This window comes from Charadrius vociferus, unplaced genomic scaffold (assembly GCF_000708025.1).
Source record: "Charadrius vociferus isolate BGI_N301 unplaced genomic scaffold, ASM70802v2 scaffold163, whole genome shotgun sequence".
Taxonomy (NCBI): Eukaryota; Metazoa; Chordata; class Aves; order Charadriiformes; family Charadriidae; genus Charadrius; species Charadrius vociferus.
In genome coordinates, this window is record NW_009648332.1 from 2,453,691 (window position 1) to 2,472,447 (window position 18,757).

At 40.5% G+C, this 18,757-nt stretch overlaps 1 protein-coding gene across 1 annotated transcript in view; it reads left to right on the forward strand.

The window, feature by feature from the left end:
- Positions 1-702: 702 nt before the first annotated feature.
- LRP8 (low density lipoprotein receptor-related protein 8, apolipoprotein e receptor) overlaps positions 703-18,757 on the forward strand; it is a 76,813-nt gene continuing 58,758 nt past the window's right edge. The window contains exons 1-2 of the mRNA XM_009884820.1: positions 703-754; positions 3,291-3,413. Coding sequence (XP_009883122.1) covers positions 703-754; positions 3,291-3,413 — 175 coding nt within the window. The remainder of the gene's footprint in view (positions 755-3,290; positions 3,414-18,757) is intronic.

Here is an 18,757-nt window from a genome sequence, read left to right on the forward strand (position 1 = left end):
TCTCAGGGGAACAATTAATTTTGCTTGGCTATTTCTGAGCCAGGTGAAACCGTAAAATGAACCTGTGTCCTCTCCATTGTCTAAACGGGATGTATTTATTTATTTTACATTTTAATGCACCACTGACAATTTATGGTGTGAGCCTCAATGAATTTTTAATAGAGAATTGATAGAAGAAAGGTGTATAACATGGGAGATTAATAGAAAAGGTTATCAGATTTGAAAAGAAAAAGGAAGAAAAAGACAGAGAGCTGATATTTTAATTAACTGCTCCCTGCCTGTGTTGTGATCCCAGAGACATGACGATTGAGTGCCAGAAGGTGAATCTGGTTGGAAATAAAGTGATTCCAGTCTTGCATTAGAGGTGAGAAATGAGACAGTGCTTCAGTATTCTTGAATTGAATAATCTGGCTTGCTGTTTGTAACACAAAGCAGAGTTTATTGGAATTAAGACAGTCTCCAGAGCCGTGACCCAGTGTGTTGGAGAGTAATAGTAGTAAAAAATAATAACAAACAAAATATAGTATATAAACTATAAATAACAAAAAGAAGAAACAATTAAAAAAATCATTGTAGAAGTAAATACAATAATCACAGAAAGGTTTGAGCTTCCCTTCCCTTATTCCTGCTCCTTTCAGAGATTAGATAGTTTAGGTTCAAACAAAGGACCAAATGCGTTTGTATCCTGCTGATTGATCTGGCATGGGGCTGTTGGACCTTTGGGTGGGCGTGCGGACAGGGATGACACTTTTCGGTTAGGCTAATGCTGATGGGCGGTTGTGCCCAACTTCATTTTGCAAAGAGGAGCTGCACTCAGGGAGCACATTAACACCTTCCAAATGACACCCCGGGACTGTCAGTAATGCTTTTCTCTCCCCCTTTTGTGAATCCTGGCAATCTATTAATTGTGCTGCCGAAGAGCAGCGCCAGGGGAACAAAGCAATCAGTGCCACCATCTGCTGTGAGCAGGTTGGCCATGTTGAAGGGAATGCCTGTTACGCTCCTTTCTGTGGCTGAACCCGTCGCTCGCGCTTGCGTCCACATGTCCCGGAAATAACAGCGATCAGAGTGTTAGACTGATGGAAAAAGGGGAGGTTTATTTTGAGGTGGAAAAATAGTTGTGTTGCTGTCTGAATCTCTAGAAAATGTGTCACAGGACAGTTTTCCTATGGAAAACAAGACACTAGAACATTCAGAGAGCTAGTATAAAACTCAATACATTTTAAAAGTTAAGTTTCTTATGTCTCCAGTGTTATACTAGTCTCTGCTTTCTGGATAGAAATGTGATTGTTCCACTTGTAGGTGCCATAACCTTCCCCTAACAGCAGACACCGACATTTCATCCAGTCAGCTTCACAGCAAGCAGCCGAGTGCTCCAGCTTGGCTTATGCATGCATACCCCATCTGTATCTGGTCAGAGTTTCTGACCATTAAATACATTCAGTTAATTAAATCAAACTTACATTAAATAAATCAGAAGTGATGCTGGATAGGCAGTTGCACAAGTTTTGGTTTTCTCACAGGAGATGTTCAGAAGGTCTGTTCCCTCTGAATAATGGATGTGCAGCCTCTTTAGAAGATCAGACTGGATTCTTCATAGGACTAGTCTCTTGTAAAACTCATGGTCTATATGGGGTTGGCTTTTTTCCCTATATTAGTTCATAATATCTGTTTCTGAATGACTGAAGAGAAAATTGTCCTTGGTTGGTTTTTTTTGGTTTTTGGTTGTTTTTTCCCCCAGGATCTGGCTCATTTAGCAACAGAAGGGGAGTAAATGTATGTTCTCCTTATAAAAAGTGCTTCCTGAGAGATTGCACAGCTGCTTAGTGATGCTTTGCAGTGTTTTCCTGCTGGATGCCTGTTCAGGGAAGCTGCCTGTTTTGTGCATTAGAAAATGAGTACTTGATTTCTGCCATGTAGACCTCTTCAGCACCTCACACAGTAATTCTCCTTGTTTCCTGTGTAGGCACATGGCCTATATTTAATATGGTTCCCTCCCTGACTGCAGCTCATGTAAGAAAAAAAGAAAGGAAAAAAAAATAATAATCAAACCCTGGAGGCTTATTTATTGTGTTTAATGCTTTGAAAATGTTTGCTGGAAGAAATATTGATGTAGCAATGATGTGTGCACATGACTTCATATCAGGGAATAGCTATCAAGCTCAAACCTCACTGTGAGGGCAACTAAGCAGTGGAACAGATTGCCCAGGGAGGTTGCGCTGTCTCCATCTTGGGGGTTTTTAAGACCAGACTGGATAAAACGCAGAGTAACCTGGTCTGACCTCAGAGCAGGAGCAGCAGGTTGGACTTGACCTCCTGAGGTCCTTTACTACCTGAATTTTCCTGTGATCCTATTAGGTTGTCAGCAGCTTTGCAGAGGGGAGAAACAAATGTTCTCCCTGGCACCACTTCCTATGTAAATTGATCGCTACAAAGGTAGATACCAGTTAGCCACAGAGTCTTGCACTTCAGGGGTGGTAACACCGAGACTGAGCCATTGCTCATGACTTCCGTGGCGTGGCTGTTCAGTCCAGTTCCTAGCAGAAAAGCCACTGAAGTCGTCATTGCAAAAGCAGTGAGTGACTGGTGATCACATTTACGTTGTGTCGTGGGCAGATATCTGTAGATTACTTTCTGCTGCAGTGAAAAGATGCTGATTTGGATTACGGGGCACTGGTGGTGCTGTGCCACTGGCACAGAGGAATAGACCAATTAATTGCTTGAGTTCGTGTCTTGCATGTTTTTCAAGCCCTAGATTACTGCAAGCAAAGCAAATTGTGCGGAGTGGTTGACATTTAATGAAATGATTTTTAGTGTTTGGAGGAGTGCTTTATGATCATCTTCTATGGTGACAGATGTACTAAAAAGCCATTAATAGATTGCATAGATAAAAACGTTATTACTCTTAGTACTCCAAAGGTGAGACTTGTTTGTCTTATCTGTCTGTAAATCATACAGCACGCTTTCACTTCCATGTAGGCAGCGGCTTTTTGTAGTAAAAGCCTTAGAAAATTATTTTGAAAAAGAACATACCTGGGTTTTGAATGTCTGGAAGAAGGCATAAAAGACTGAATCCAGGTTAAGTAATGGAGGGATAACAGTTCTAGTGGGAAGAAACACCCATCTTTTGATACCTGTTTGACTCTGTCATGAAGAAGCAATGTTGAATGTGAAATTAATCCTCTCAATACGGGGCAATCAGTATTGTCCGTAGTGGGGCTGGATGCAATGGAGGTCGTCTGCACTGCTTATATTCATGCCAAGTACTTTTTTTTTTTTCTTTCTTGCAGCAAAGAAAACTTGTGCCGAGTCGGATTTCACTTGTGACAACGGCCACTGCATCCCAGCGAGGTGGAAATGCGATGGTGAAGAAGAGTGTCCTGATGGGTCAGATGAATCAGAAGCAGCATGCAGTGAGTAGCACAGAAAAGTGGTGTTTCTTAGATGTGTTGTCTTACCAAAGCCTAGAGAAATTGGAGGTGGTGTTCCCAACACTTGCGCGATGATCTGTCAGCTTTTGCTTCTGTTAAAACAGAAATTAAAGACACAGAAAATTCAGGTCATTCAAATTAGATGGTTTCCAAACTTTCAAATGTACCAGTTTTCCAGACTATGATACAGGCAGCGCTATCTAGTGTGTGTTTCTGTCTGTAACAGAATTGAAAACATCTCTAGCTGTGTTGTAGGGCTCATGATCAGCAGCAGTGCACAAAGATTCACACTCACCTGGGCTCAGGCCTTTGGGAACTCAGATTTGCAGTGTTTTGCATGGTAACATATTGGGATTTATCAACACTGCAGACAGCACTTCTTTCGTTACAGGGGAACTTTGCAATGTTAAAGCATGGCTCAGTCTTATTTAACTATTTAACTATCTGAGAACAAATGAAAAAAGTAGCAGATGAAAGATGAGCAATGTAAATTAACTAAAGCTGAGAGTAAGTATGACAGACGTTAACTGCAGGTAACACCTTTTAAAAATCCATTGATGAAGTACATAAAAGCACATGCCTTATTTTCATGTAGGGCATTTTACCTTGTTCTTCTGACTCTCCGAGGAGGTCCATTTGTGCTCCATTGTTCTGGAACTGTGAAGGGTTTTCTGATGTTGAGTTGAAGGCAATCCCAGGGATATTTTAATGAAAACACTAATATGTAGACTTCTATTTGTGTGCTTACTTATGTCTGCAAATTTGTTCTTGGACAGACCAAGAAACTAGTGCAAGCCATTCTATTGAGTTTCCAGTCATGTTCTTCACAAATATATTCCTATGAGTCAGAAACAGTGTTGGAGGAAGTATTTGATCGAATTTCACCAGAATGGGGCGGGCACATAGAGGACTTAAAATAAGCCTAGTACCAGTCCTACTTTCTCCCTAATTAAGAAAGATGAATGCTCTTCTCTCGCATAAAACGAATGGAATCATTTTTGCAGCTATATACAAGCTAGAGAAAAAAATCACTTCAGTAACTACATTAATGTATTTTATGTACCATATGTGTTGGTCTTTCACCCTGCATCCTCCTTGGTCAAAAGATTGTAACAGCTGCTGGAAATGGGAGTTTAACCTTCCGTTTTTCTCCCCACTTATTTTCATCCTCTGGGGAAATCGGCCTTAAAACTTAAGTATCACAGAAGAGGCTTGACCTGAGCCTCTGGTTGTTACCGTATGGGACTGCCATCCTGAGAGGAAAATCATTTGTTCAGGCTTGTGTGATTATTTTTTTTATTTTACTTTTATTTTTTCTTGAAACCTTCTAAGAGACTGAAGTCTGCGTTTCTCAAAAATAGAATAGATGGCCCTTGAAACATCTCCCTGCTGCTAATGGAAGTGGGCCAGCGTCACCTTGACACAGGAAGAAGTTTGTTCCTATTCCGTAGTATATATCTAACGGATGAACTGGGAATTCCTAGTGAAAGTAGCAGAACCTGTATGGACCAATTCTTAATTTGGTTTTTTGTTTGGTTTTTTTTTTAAATACAAGGGCTCTGAAACCAGCTCAGAGACTGTGGTGTGTAACTGTGCCGTATGTTTATAAGTGTCTCAAGCAGATTTACCATGCTTTGCCTCAGCATAAGATATTTAGGTTTTGTTACAAGTTCTAGCCAAAATAGATCCATTTTTGTGTGGTGGATGCCTGAACTTGTGCCTTGATGTTCACAGGATACGTGACACAAGCCGATGTCTGACTTGTGCTAGCTCACAAGTGTTTCTGTCTGTAGCAATTAAAAGCTTGCCTTCAAATCGTAAAAATGTCTGCAACTAGAATTTTGGAACTTTACTTGTTTTATAGGATTATTCAGATCTGAAGTTCACACTTAATCAGATGAAGATCAAATAGTTTTAATCTTATGACTGTTGATAGCTATAGGCTTTAATTTGCACAGTAGGGACATTCTTTCCAGATGTTTTGTATCCTTGTGAAAGTATGTGTCATCTCAAAGGCTGATCCGATCTGCTCGGTGAGGAAACAGAATCAATCTGGTAATGCATAAGCACAGTGCTGGTTGTGGGGTTAATTCACATACGTTTGCAGGTCTTCCTACCACCACTGGTCGAGATGACAGTGAGTTAGAAATCTGGTCGACTATTAAAGAAAAAACTGGAGTGTTAGGCTTTGCTTTTAATTTGTACCCTTAATGTAAAACGCCTTAACTCTTTGTGTGTGTAAATGTTACTTAAGGGCAAAGAAGAGGCTGTAATGACAGACAGAAAATCTAGCGAGAGGCAAAACGCATAGCTGGATGTTCCTGTATAGTCCCTCCCTCCAGTCCTGTTTTCTTTCTCCCTGATGAAGGCAAGGCTGAACGTTCTCCCTGTGGCTGAGGAATGACTGCAGGCCCTTGGGACTGTCTCATTTTCCTGTTTAGAAATGCAGCACAGCCCTTTGGAGGAGTCTGCGCTGCGGAGTTTCCCTGGGGAAGGGGCAGGTTGGGAAATGGAGATTTCTCACCTCTGGCAAGATCAAACTGCTTTATAAAATCAATTGCTTTCAGACAGGCCACATAATTGCCAGCACCTCTGCCAGGATCTGGGGTTATTCCTCGATTAATGCAACATTGGGATATTGTCCATAGTCCATTCAAGCTAGGGAGGTTACGAGGAGCATTGATAATGCTGACTGTTGCATTTTAGAAGTAATTCCAGCTTAGAATGTGATGAAAACAAGGCAGTTTCTCTCAATATCTAGCCACCTGCTAAATAGCTTTTTATTTTCTGAATGCTTTTGTGGTATGTTTTTAAATACGTTTTGTGCTTTCTGATTTTGTGCTTTCTGTAGTTAGGGATGTTGTGTCCCCATGTCTAATGCTCGATTAAAGGTAACAGTTTGTGGTCTTTTTTTTTTTTTTTTTCTTTAAGATAACACTACTGCAAAACCAAAACAGTACTATGCTTTTCCTGTTTCCCTGATCACTGAAGTTGCTCCGCTTTACACCTAACAATATCCTCTCTAGGGATGCCACCCATCCCCAGGTCTTTAGGACAGCATGACCTGTCTTATGTTGGATAGGTAAGATGGCATCACAGCTGCCCTGACTTCGGTTCTACCTGTAATATCTAGGGCCTTTTCTGCTATCCATTCAATTAGATTTTTTTTTAAAAACTGCATTTTCTTCGAGCCACTGAACATGCCTGGGAGCAGTAAGTGTAAGGATATCTTTTTGAGTCCCATTGAATTCTCAACTGGTGAGATCTGTTGGACTTCTCGCTGTTGTGGGGTTTGGGGCTAGGTGATGGTCAATTATTTTCTAGCATGGGCTGATTTTGGCGAAGATGGTTATCCAGGCTTTTGGTTTGAAATGGGTCATTATGAATAAGAGACTGCTTGTATTTCTTCATTTTTCTTCAAGCCAGATCCTTAACCTAAACATACTCTCACATCCATAGGTTTGTCGAAGTGAATTATTCATGTAACATGTGAGTGTCGCTACTAAACCTCAGTGTTCTGCCATCTGTCAGTTTTTCAGCACTATTATCTGTCTGCTGAATTTATTTTGTCTCATTTTATTTGTATTAAGGTTTCAAAGAAATGTGTCCCCCTTTTCTGTAAGCTGATCTATTCAAGGGCATCTTATGGGCTGGATCTGTTCTCTCTGAAGTCATCATCAGAAATGCTGTCAGTTTTGGGGGGGGAGATGTGTTTTATTATACTTTTTGTTTCTGTTTAGAAGCAGAATGAGCCCCTAAATCAAGAGAAGCAAAACCATGTGAACTCAGAAATCAGTGCTATCCGCTAGGGGCAGAAGGGACCAAATTCATAATTTAAGAAGTCGTGTTGATTGAGGCTGGGGGAGGGAAGAGAGGGAGGAGGAATTTAATATTGAAGAAAAGAAAGTTATTTTGAGAAATGTACTTAATAAATTAAAAGAAATGAGATGGTGGGTGAGAGGGAAAAAAGCAGCACCATTTAACTGTGCTGCAGCGATGTTCCTGGTAGGGAAGGGGAAGAGTTAGTATTTGGGCATGCCACCTTCCAGCCTTGTCTTCTTGACCGAAGTCCTTTTAGATTCAGCGATTGCCTGAACTAGGCCTCTGTTCAGGAAGGGTTGGTCACTTGTACGTAAAGCAATTGGACAACTTTGGCCTTGCAGGATATATGCCAAGAAAATAGCCAGGGGAGAAGCAGGCTTGTCCTCCTGTTTGGCATCAGCCATTGCTGCTTCTCTCCATAAGTGCTGTGAGACAGAGCCTACAGTGGGTGCAAAACTGCCATCGCTAGAAGGTGCTCTGAAATGATAATGGTTTTTGTCTTCGTTGTGCCAGCTTGTTAGTATGCAGGGAGCTCCCCACATGTCATTAAAAAGGCTAGCAGAGTATCTGGAAGTAGTGGGAACAGAGTTAGTGCCTCCGTCAGCCCGACGCCTGCAACTCCCACATTCCTCACCAGCAGCTGTTTTGAGATACAGAAAATATTTTTGACCTCAGAGCAGGCTTGAATGCTGAGGATCTTACAATTGTTTGCTGCAAGGTTGTACAGCAGCATGCCTCTGCCACCTACAAGATCACCTTTGGTAGCCTACACGTACTCTCCCATTGGAAAGCCCACCATGGCCAGAGCCCTGGACTTATTTTTCATTGCTCTCACTAAAGTTAACGCAGCGTGGCTTGATGATCACCCTAGGGTTGTGGTGCAGCCACTGCTGATATGCACAGGCGTTGCTTATGCATATGAAAAGATTTCTCAGTATTTTCCTATCCAGCTTCTTGAAGCTGAGAGAGGGGGAAGGGAAGTTATTTTTCTTACTGAGCTAACAGAGACCTCCAGCAAAATGAATGTTATCCACCTATTGCTGTTCCAGCACAGGTACTGAATCATTCTGCTTGTATACAAGAAAGAAATTTTAAATTTCCCTCTGAAGTATTTTGATTATTTAACCAGTGACTTAAACAAAAAAATCTCTGGAGAAAAATAAAAACAAGTGCTAACACAGTAGCAGCACTGATGGAAACACAAATTAAAGGGATAGAGCAAGTGAAAATCTAAGCTGGCAAACTCTTGCCTTAGGACATTGTATATATAATGAGATCGAGGAATGCAGGCAGCATAAACTCATGGCTTAGTTCTTTATCAGATATGTGACATTCTTCTAGTTAAGAGCAGAAATTATTATACAGAAAGGTATAGTGGGGTGTTATGAGGAAGAAAAAGAGGAGAAGATACCTGAATTTATATTGCATTTAATAAGGGAATGATTTAATAGGGCAGGTTTAATAAGCAGCAGTCCTAGAAATAGATTTTAAATGGAAATGGAATATAAAATCAAACCCTGAATGTTGGTTTGAAATACTGTATCAGTTCATGCAGTCCTTTATATTTTGAAGTGCATGTCATGAGTCGTTCAGGGAGATGTAATCCAAACTTGACAGTTACATTTTTTAATGGGTATTTTTCCATGGTCCTAAGCACTTTGTGGGCTGCTGCTGTGTATGCTGATCTGTCACAGTGGTGATCAGTTCTGTCCTCATTTTTTAATAAGTTGCCCAAATGCAAAATTCTGTAACTGTTGGTAGTGCTGATGGTTTCTCACCCCCAAATGCACAGTCCTGTCCCAGCTCTCCATTCACCCCAAAGAATATTACGTCTCTATTATTCTTCGTTGATCCAGATCTCCTGCATGACTGAGTGAGTTTGGTGGCATTACTGCGCTTTTGTGGAAAGGGACTTAATAAACTGTTCCCTGCCCTTGGAGAATTTATCCTGGAGAAGGCTGAACTGTCGCATTCAGGGCATCACATACACTGGGCCGTTGAACTTCAAGTAGCAAAAGAAAAAACTAGGCCAAGTCAGCCAGGCACAGCCAGATACACGGTTTTAGGACCTGGGGCAGTAACAGAGAGGATTTTTTTTTTTTTCTTCTTCCCCCCCCTTCCCCCAGCTCCCCCAGTTAAGAGCAGATCTGTTTGTATATATGTGAAAAGGTGGTGGGGTATTGTAAGTGCAGTGGAGCTTGTAAATTAAAGACCATACTGTTGGATTAATTTGTTACAGGTTTGCATTTTAACAACACTCCCACTAAACTAACTGGCTATTACCAGCATAAAATACAGCAGCTTTGATAGTCTTGTCACTATATTCCCCTGCAATTGTCCCCCCGTCACTCTCTCCGGTGGGCCACTGGGAGCATTGCTGAGTTACAGCAGCTGAGGACCATATCCCAGGTTTCCACTGCAGCTGTAAAACAAATATAGGACGAGGTACAGGATGTGGGAACACTTCTAGAGCTACAGGATCCTCCCACCAGAACATAGAAGAGGCAGTCTCATTTTCCAGATGCCCAGACTGGTTTGTAGAGCTAATGATGAAAGCTTTGATTTGTCTAGGTGATCAGATTTATTGAGACAGAATAAAAAAAAAAAATTATAATCTCTCCATGAAGTCATGGAATAATTTAAGATAGAACAGACCTCTGGGGGTCATCTAGTCCAGTCACCTGCTCAAAGTGGACCCCTGTCCTCATGTTTGACCACCCTTATTAATGAAGAAAAATCCCTATACCTCACCAGAATTTCCTTTGCTGTAGGACATGGCTGTCACCTCCCATCCTATCACTATGCACCTCCAAGAACAGTCTGGCTCCATCTTTTCTAGACCCTCCCATTTTGTAGTTGAAGGCAGCAGTAAGATCTTCCTTTAGTCTTCTCTTCTAATGGCTGAACAAATGCTGTTTCCTCAACTTCTCCTTGTATGTAGTCTCTCATTTCAGATTATTTTGTCAGACAATTGAAAATTACATAATTCTACAACCAGGATACAGCTTTTGCATTGTTCACTCGCCTCTGTCAAAGCTTTACCACATCCAAAATATAACTTAAAAATTAATTCATTTTTACATCTTTAGTACGCTACTTAGCTTCCAGGTCTACTTAGCAGAGGGTTCCAGACTCTTGAAAACTCCATGGAAGTGGGAGTGTTTAACAGTACACTAGAGATGGACAAGACTTGTTGAGGCCTCTTAGCAGACTAGTAGTTCCCTACGGATCATGGCTTATAGTCCTGTTCAGATTTTAAAAGTCATTCTTATCCTAAGTGTGTATAACTTCAAATTCTCACAAATGTACCGTTACTCCTGATTTAATCATCGTATCTCAGCCAGTGTATGCTTGCTTCCCAAGTGCCTCTCTGATACCTTAAGCACTGTAACCACTTTGGATGCCTCCAGGTGTGTCCTCATTGAGCCACCCCAAGTTGACCTCAGTATCCCAAAGGACACAAAACCCTGGGTACTAACACAAGAAGTCTTTGACAGAGTAAGGAACCAAATCCAGTTTTTCCTGCATCCTGTTTCGTTCCTTTTCTTGAAGCGTGTAATTATCCTTTTACGTCAAAGGAAATTCAGCGAACTCAAAACCTAGCTGTTTATCCCCAGTAGCGGGACAACTTTATCTGCAGCTCATGGGCAGTGAATTACATCTCCTTTTTGATGATTACATGGCTGTGGTGGTCTCAGAATTTTTCTTACCTAGAGTTGTGAATTAATTTAGGGTATGTAATGATTGTGCTCCAATTCTACCAGTGCAAAAGTTTTAAGTAATACCTGTTTAAAACAAACTGTTTTTTCCATGAAGGGAAGGTGGTTAGAGCTTATATCTCAGAAGTGACCTTTTCAGAGGGCTGAGTCCAATAGAAAAGCAAATGGAAAATACCTATGGGGTCTTTTCTGATGTTTTTATTATTCTTTTCTTAAGCAGTGTTACCTTGTGAGAAAGTAACTTTTTCATGTATCATTGCAAGCTTTGACATTTGCTGTCTTCTCGTACCTCAGACCGACTTTGAGCTTTTGCTAGTTGACTGCTACGAAGATTTAAGCGCTGGCATTTAAATATTTTTCCTATTGGTCTAATGCGTTCATGTAGTTCATAAACAGGAACGGTCATAAAAAGGTTTGATGTTGCCTTTTTATGGCTATAATGAATCTTGTAGTTATTTCAATAGGAGAGAATAGCAGGAAAATGAAAGTTGAGCATGTGAAGCTCTTGTATCTGTAATTATTTAACAGGCCATAAATATTGAACTAGTAAAAACTTAAGAGGTTTTCAGAAATTTCAAGCGGCTTTTCATTGCCTACTGATTTCATTTTTTTCTGTTCTCTTGCTGCTTGCTTTCTAAAATTCAGATTACCTGATTTTTATATTTATATTTTTACTTGTTTGTTGGCCAAGGGAGGAGGGATCATGGTTGGTTTACTTACTATGGTTGATGTGAAAAGGAAATAATTTCTAGAAATCAAAGGCAAAACATAATTTGAAAATGGAAATGTTTTGCTGACTGAATGAAGCAGTATTGCACTGCAAGAGCACAGAAAGCAAATCTTTTCTCCTTTCTTAAATGGGTGAATTATGGTGTGAGGAAAATAAGGGAATATCAAATGACTATTTTAGCATTTTCTCAGGTTTAAAGAGCTTCTGTGTTTTAGTATCATAAAGAATTGTATGTTGAAGCTGTGATTCCTAGTTCCACCACCTTTTCCTTGATAGGTATTTTTCTGCTCTTTCTCTGTTTCTACAGTTGTAGGATCGTATTTTCATGCAGGACAAACTCCCACTGAAATAATTTGCAGTTTTAATAAGGGTCTCGTGATACTCCATCCTGCTTCCTTGAGGATTAGGATCATGATTAAGACTGGTTTAATATGCAGTCTCTGCATGCTTTGGTAGATAATTTATGTAATTTAAACCTTGCACGGGAGATTTTTAATTCTCTGAAATGTTTTCAGTCAGATTGTGCTCTGGGGTGAGGCATGGCGCTGACGGCGCTGTCTGCGCCTCTGGGGGTAGTGTGGATCTTCACCCTGTGCATTTGTGGGGTGCAATGAGCTTCCATAGCTGCCGAGAGCCTTAATCAGGGCTTAGCTTTAGCAATAGCTTCAAGCCTCCTTTCTAGGGAGGCGGCATTCAGTGGCTATTTTTGAAGTGACGGATTTCAGCTCACACTTTCCATCTTGTATTTTAACATATTAAAATGTTAAGAATCCTTTGCATTAAAATACAAAGGACTTAGCTTGGTAGCTTTGTTAGACCACACGTGCTTACATGTTCCCATATGAATATGCAAGTTATTGCACCATTTTTCTGACTTACACTGCTAGGATAGACATCTTACCGTGTCATTTGAGTTCTCTAAGCATCCTGTTGTACGAGACGCAAGTTATTGTATGAAGACTGAATTCTCTGTTTTGGAATAGAGGTTGCAAACACTAGTCATATTAGCACAAACATAACTGTGCTTCTCCCCAACCCCCCCTTTTTGTGTTTGTTTTTTTTTTTTTTTTATTTTACAGGGAGAAGCATGTCTAGCATGTTTGACAATCAGAAATTTCATTTCTAGCCATTGTGTGCGCATTTGTATGGGTAAAAGTATACATGTGTATTTAGAAACACATATACGCACAGACACAAAAAATAATGGTGTGCTGTTCAAGCATTTCAGCAGGTATATTGGCCCTGAATGGAATGTGAATGAGAAATAGTGATTAACATACTGAATTCTGCTAGAATTTGTATGTTTCTGCTTCAATTCCTGCCTCTAGACTGTTGGAAGTGTCAAACTTGGGGCTGAGTTGTGTGACCCAGCAGGGTTATTTGTAATGAAGTAAAGGTGTAGGTGGTAGGGGAAAGCCTTTTCTTCTCAGCCGCAGGTCTGCACACCACTATTCTTGTGCAACAGCTGAACACATTCAATTAAAATTGCCATCTAAGCTGCCTGTTCCATCCTCTGAAAAAGAAAAGAGGTGGGGGTTTCTTTGTATGTATATAAAAGATGAAAAGTTCACTCTGAGATAAGAAACACAATTATTTAATAGCAGCAGAGACTTTTCAGACTTATTTTCTTTTGCGCATATAAGAGTGAGGATACACTAGAAATTATTAAGTCTATGCTTATCTACTGAATACGTTTTTGCCCCGAGTTCTTCATGTTCTGTTGGTCCCTTTGAGCAGCAATTCATTTGTTGATACCTTTAACACCTCAGAAGAGTTGTCACCTTAGCGTGAAAAAGCAGCATGTTCATTTGGAATGAGCTTGGATCTTGATGCAGCAATCGCCTCTTTGTGGCCATGCAGATGTTACCAGCAATGCTGAAGGATGGCTTCCAGCTGCTGTGGCTGCTGGAGATGGCATAACATGGAGTGTGACACTGCACTTGATTTTTCCTTTACGTTACAAATTTTTAAGAAGCCCTGGATGCTATTTGGTTACTCAATCCTTTGACAGAAGAGAGAGGAGATACCATAATGGGAGATACAAGGTAGAATACCAATGCCGCAACATACTTTGGCAAACTTTTTGTCTGAATTAAAAAAAGGTGCAGACTTCAGGTAGCAGGAAAAAGTGTTTTACAATGAATTCTATCAGTTTCCTGGAGACCTGTATAATTTTTCTTTCTATTATTTTTATCACTCATCTTGGCAGGTTTCATTATGTTTGCTCATCTAGGGACCTTTTGTGGCTTTATTCTCCCTATTGTTAAGAAGCACTTTTGTGACCATAATCTCTTTTACAAATGGGTATGGTCTCAATGCTGCTTGACTCCTTTATCCTTTGTATAATTTTGTCCCCCTAGCATTCTGTGGGGCTTTTTTCTCCCTGTTTTGATTGGAATTGGAGTAATCTCTGCTAACTAGAGAAAGAAAATGAGCCTGGAAAGAGGGAAAATGAAAGAGCAGCTGCTGATACAGAGGCTCAGAGAGCCCCACGGGTGTGTGCTGGACTCATAGCCACAGTTGAGAGACTTCTGAAGAGGCTGTGTTTTCATCGCTGTTTGTAACCAGCGGGCTCTCGATGGAGCCCAGCGTGCGATCTGTGAGCATTCCTTCTTCTCAGCGCCCGGGGTACAGAATTGCTTCTTGATTAGCCAGAGAAAGAAAGGGAAGGAGCCAGCATGCACACGTGCACTTGTGCGTGAACCCCCCAGTCTCATTTATGCTCTTGAGCATCTGGAGAAGTGGCACTGCCTCCACTGGACCCCATCTCCCCTGAAATATTGGCGCTTGTGTGGGCTGGCACCAACTGCAGAGCACCCGCTCCGCTGGCAAAACAGAGGTGTCTGGGGAAAAGGTGGTGACTAGTCATTTAGTAGCCTGACATGGTAGATAACTCCAATTATGGCTTCCTCCCTATCTCTGAGATCTCTGACCATGTGTTTAATGACATTTCAGCTTTTCAAAGCGGGGACTGAATAGTTGCTCTGCTTATCAGGTACCTGTAAGTGCAACTACTGATGTTTCGCTTCTAAAAGTATTTGATTGCTGGCATGCTTTGGAAACGGTATGTTAATCAAACAGGTTGCTTCAGCTGGAAACAACTGGGAGGAAATAAGATTAAAAAGCTACTGGTAAAGTTTTCTAATCTTCTAGACTTATCGGAGTACACCAAGCTTTTATATAGTTTATGTAAAATGAAAAAACCCACCCTGTAATAATAGATTTAATTAAATTAATCTGTGAGAAAAAAATTGAAGTGGGCTTTGGAAGAGGTAATTCAAATCTCTCAACCAGTCAGATACGATGTTTTGTTTTTTACAAAGGAAAAACATGTCTAAGTTTCTCATTGGGCTTTTGATTATTTTAATCAATGGTTTCTTCCCAGCTTGCACAATATGTTCATTTATAAGAGATGGCAATGCCGTGGAAGATCACAATAGAACAATCTATGGTTTTGCTCATAATTAAAGTTCCATTCTGTTTCCATAATTACCTAACTGCTTATCTGATGTTAAACTCAGAGAAACAGTTCCTGATCCATTATATTCAAGCCAGACAGAAAACTAAACTGCTTTTAAGGGATTAAAGAAACACTGTCAACCTTAAAATGACATTTTTAAATCCTTTGTGCACTTAACTACTTTACTACAAGCCCCTTTTAAATTGTACTTCTATACGATAACTACCAAGCACTTAACTGCCAAGTTTAATCACGGTTTGTTATTTCAGCACCAAGAGGTGCGCGAGGTGCTTCAGAAGAGCAGATCAAACATGGGTCCTGTAATAGCATTCACCATTTCCTTTATAATTAAGTAATTGCGTTTGCAGCAGAGCATTGCTGAAGCCAGTGGGGTTCTGCCCAGGCCTGTGCAGCTGCCTTCTAGCAGAGAGCTTATGGCCGTGGTGAAGTTACTCGCACGGATAGAGTGAGTTTTATATCAGAACAGACTCAAGTAAAGCAAGAAGACTAATGAAACAGAGGCATGGCAGGAGGAGTGGAACAAAGATTATAGTAATAAGGTTAAAGGGGTCTGTCGTCTGAGGCCAAGCATGGCTTGACTGTTACCCTTGTATATACGTAGATATATAATTCTATTAACAAGATCATTATAGATTTGGCAAAAGCAGCCTGTGAGGATGGATTTGAGGAAGAGAAACAGCATGAGCAAGAAGTATGAGAGGATGGTCTGTGCAAAGGACAGGGTTAAGGTAGGAAGGAGAAAGGAAGGGGCAGGAGAAACAGGAGTCTGGTGCCAGTGGTGGGAGCACAGCTGCCTCTGCTTTCCATGCTTAGGTAGCAGTAGCAAATTCAGATACAGTATATGTTTTTCAGGTTTAAGGAGAGATGTTTAAGCAGTATTGTATGTCAGGATTATGAAGAAAAAAGCAGAATTTTGATTGTCCTTCTTTTTCCTTCCTTTCAGACTGTGCTGGTGTAAACATTTCACCTTGTTTTACTTGAAATGCAGAATTATCCTTTTAAATGATACTTGTAATCAAAAAAAAAAAAGTAACAGATCTAAACTGTTGGTGGCCTCCGATGGCTGGTGGCCTGAATTCTGAGCACAGTTTGAGTTGTAATGTGCAAGATTTTCTTTTTATCAATAGTGCCCATTGCGTTGTGATTATGCATACCAACTTCTGTATACATGTGTGTCTAAGTTCTGCATTACAGTTTCTTTCCACAGACTAGTGAGCAAGGAGTTTCCATGTGTGTGGCTGTTTTCTTTATTAGATGGGAGCCCATGATATTTTCATCATATGGTATAAAATATTATTGTTTTTAAAGGTTGGCTTCAGGACTGTCGGGACTCTGTCTGTAATACGACTGCATTTAGTAACATAAATCAAAGTCCTTTTCTTTTTGCATATAGTTAAGAAGCTATGAGAAGTTAGTGATGGTGTTTTCTAACTACCAGGGAAATGACCACTGTGAAAACATTTCAAAGGGAAATAGCTTGAAGCTATAGAATGATGTTTAGAAAAGGCCAATTTAAACTAAATAAAAAGGTAATCCCTGCTATACAGAATAAATGGAGAAGAGATCTCTAAAACTGTGCAAAAGAAATAATTAAAAAAAAAAAATGTCTGGGATTCAGGTTCCTGAGAAAAGTGTGTTCAATGATTATGCAAAATCAGGAACTTCGTAATTGTGTGATCAGATCTTATCTTTTCATAGCCTAACAATAACTCTGAATATTCTTCTCCTTCACTTGGATTTTTTCATTCATCTCCTATGGTCCTGGCTTGGAAGAAGTGTTTTTTTTTCCAATGAGTGTAAAGCAGCTGCCACTGTAAGCTGTTGTGTAACATATGATCCAGAAGGAGTGAATACATCTCTATCTGCTCATCAAATATTATGAGAACTAGGGCTGATGTTTCTGGCTTTGAAGACACATTTTCTTTCCTACTGAGCCAAAGGAAAAATTTTGATAGTTCTAACCCGCATATGTGCTGACTTACTTCCTCTGTACTGTAATTACTTAACCACTTTCCCAAACCCCAGAGATCTTTAGAGATCAAAACTGACTGGATGCAGAGAATGGAGAGGTTTGAGAGGAGGAGAAGGAGGAACAGCAGCATGCAGTCCTTGAGTGTGATGATTCAGTGCACAGTTATGGTAGCCATGGATGATACATACCAAGATATGCAATACATGGGTGCACGAATCTGTCTTTTAAAAAACATTTGCTATGCCTGGAGCTCCTGCAAATCGTGTAGTGTGTAGGTGTTGTCAGCTAAAACCATATTGTGAATGGGACCTGACAGCAGAGAGGCTGGACAGAGCAAGTCAGGTTATGTTGATTGAAAGTCAACAAGAGCATGTTATATCATCTTCTTGAATATGCTTACAGAATTTGCATTTGATTTTCTGTATACCCGGGTTCCTTGAGACTAGGCACTATTGTAAATTAGTGCTGGAATCTGGATGCTGGAGTGACCTGTAGGCTGGTCTTTTGTGTGGCCTCACAGTGTTACCTTTATTGAAAAGGCTGATGTAATCAATAATTACATTTGAATGTTTTTATAAGCACAATTCTCCAGTCATAGTTAATCAAAATTTTGGGGTTGTTTCAAACTGTAAGAAATGGATATTTGGTTTTTCTGATTTCACATGGGTACTCTTGTTTGTTTTGTGGGGGGTTTTTTCCACCCAACAGAAAGAATAATTCTTTAGTTAGAATCATAGAATGGTTTAGGTTGGGAGGGACCGGGAAGAACATCTAGTTCCAACCTCCCTGCCATACTTATTCATACAGTTTTCATACTTCCGGTTGCTTTTTAGGAGGAATGTAAGAGACTATTTAATTTACATTTTGAAGGTTATACTGTTTCAGCTCAGCCTTTCTTATTGACTCCAGCCTGGGATCATCAGAAATGTGTGGTGCTGCAGGACTACGCTGTAATCGTGACACAGATCAAAATCTCTGCCAGGCTATCCTTTCCCCTTTCACAAGCAGATTAGCAGACTGGCATCTGTTTTCTTCAGGGAAGATGGCACAGATGCCCGTACTCTAGAGGAGCTGACTCACAGCAGTATAGCTGCCCTTTCTGTGAGGCGTAGGATGATTAATGGAAGGTGCGCGTGTGCTTGCCAGTCTTCGCAGGTCCCTGATGTTAGTGGACAGGGATGGTGGCTTCTTGCTACTCTTGGCTTTAGCGTGAAGCGGGGCTGGGCAGGTGCTTTGACTCTTACAGCAGAGCTCTGCTAGGCTCTTTCCTTTGTCTTCTCTCTTGCAGTTGTCAGGTGGAAAAACCTACATAAAGACAAGTCTGTCTTGTTGTCAGAAAAGGTTTTGGAAAGGTTAGGCACTGCGAGTGCAGCAACTTATTTAAAGTTCTGACGTCAGACTCCCTCAAGTCTTAAGTGGCTGCATAGGAAATTATAGCTGACCTGCATAGGAAATGAGGTGTACTTTCAACTTGAAAGTCATCAAAATTACTTTATCTAGACCAAATGCAATCTTACCTACTACCCATGCAACAGAACTTTGTCTCAGAGATCTGTTCTACCTGTTCTGGTTTCACTAGGGTGGAAAAAACATCTTCCTGCT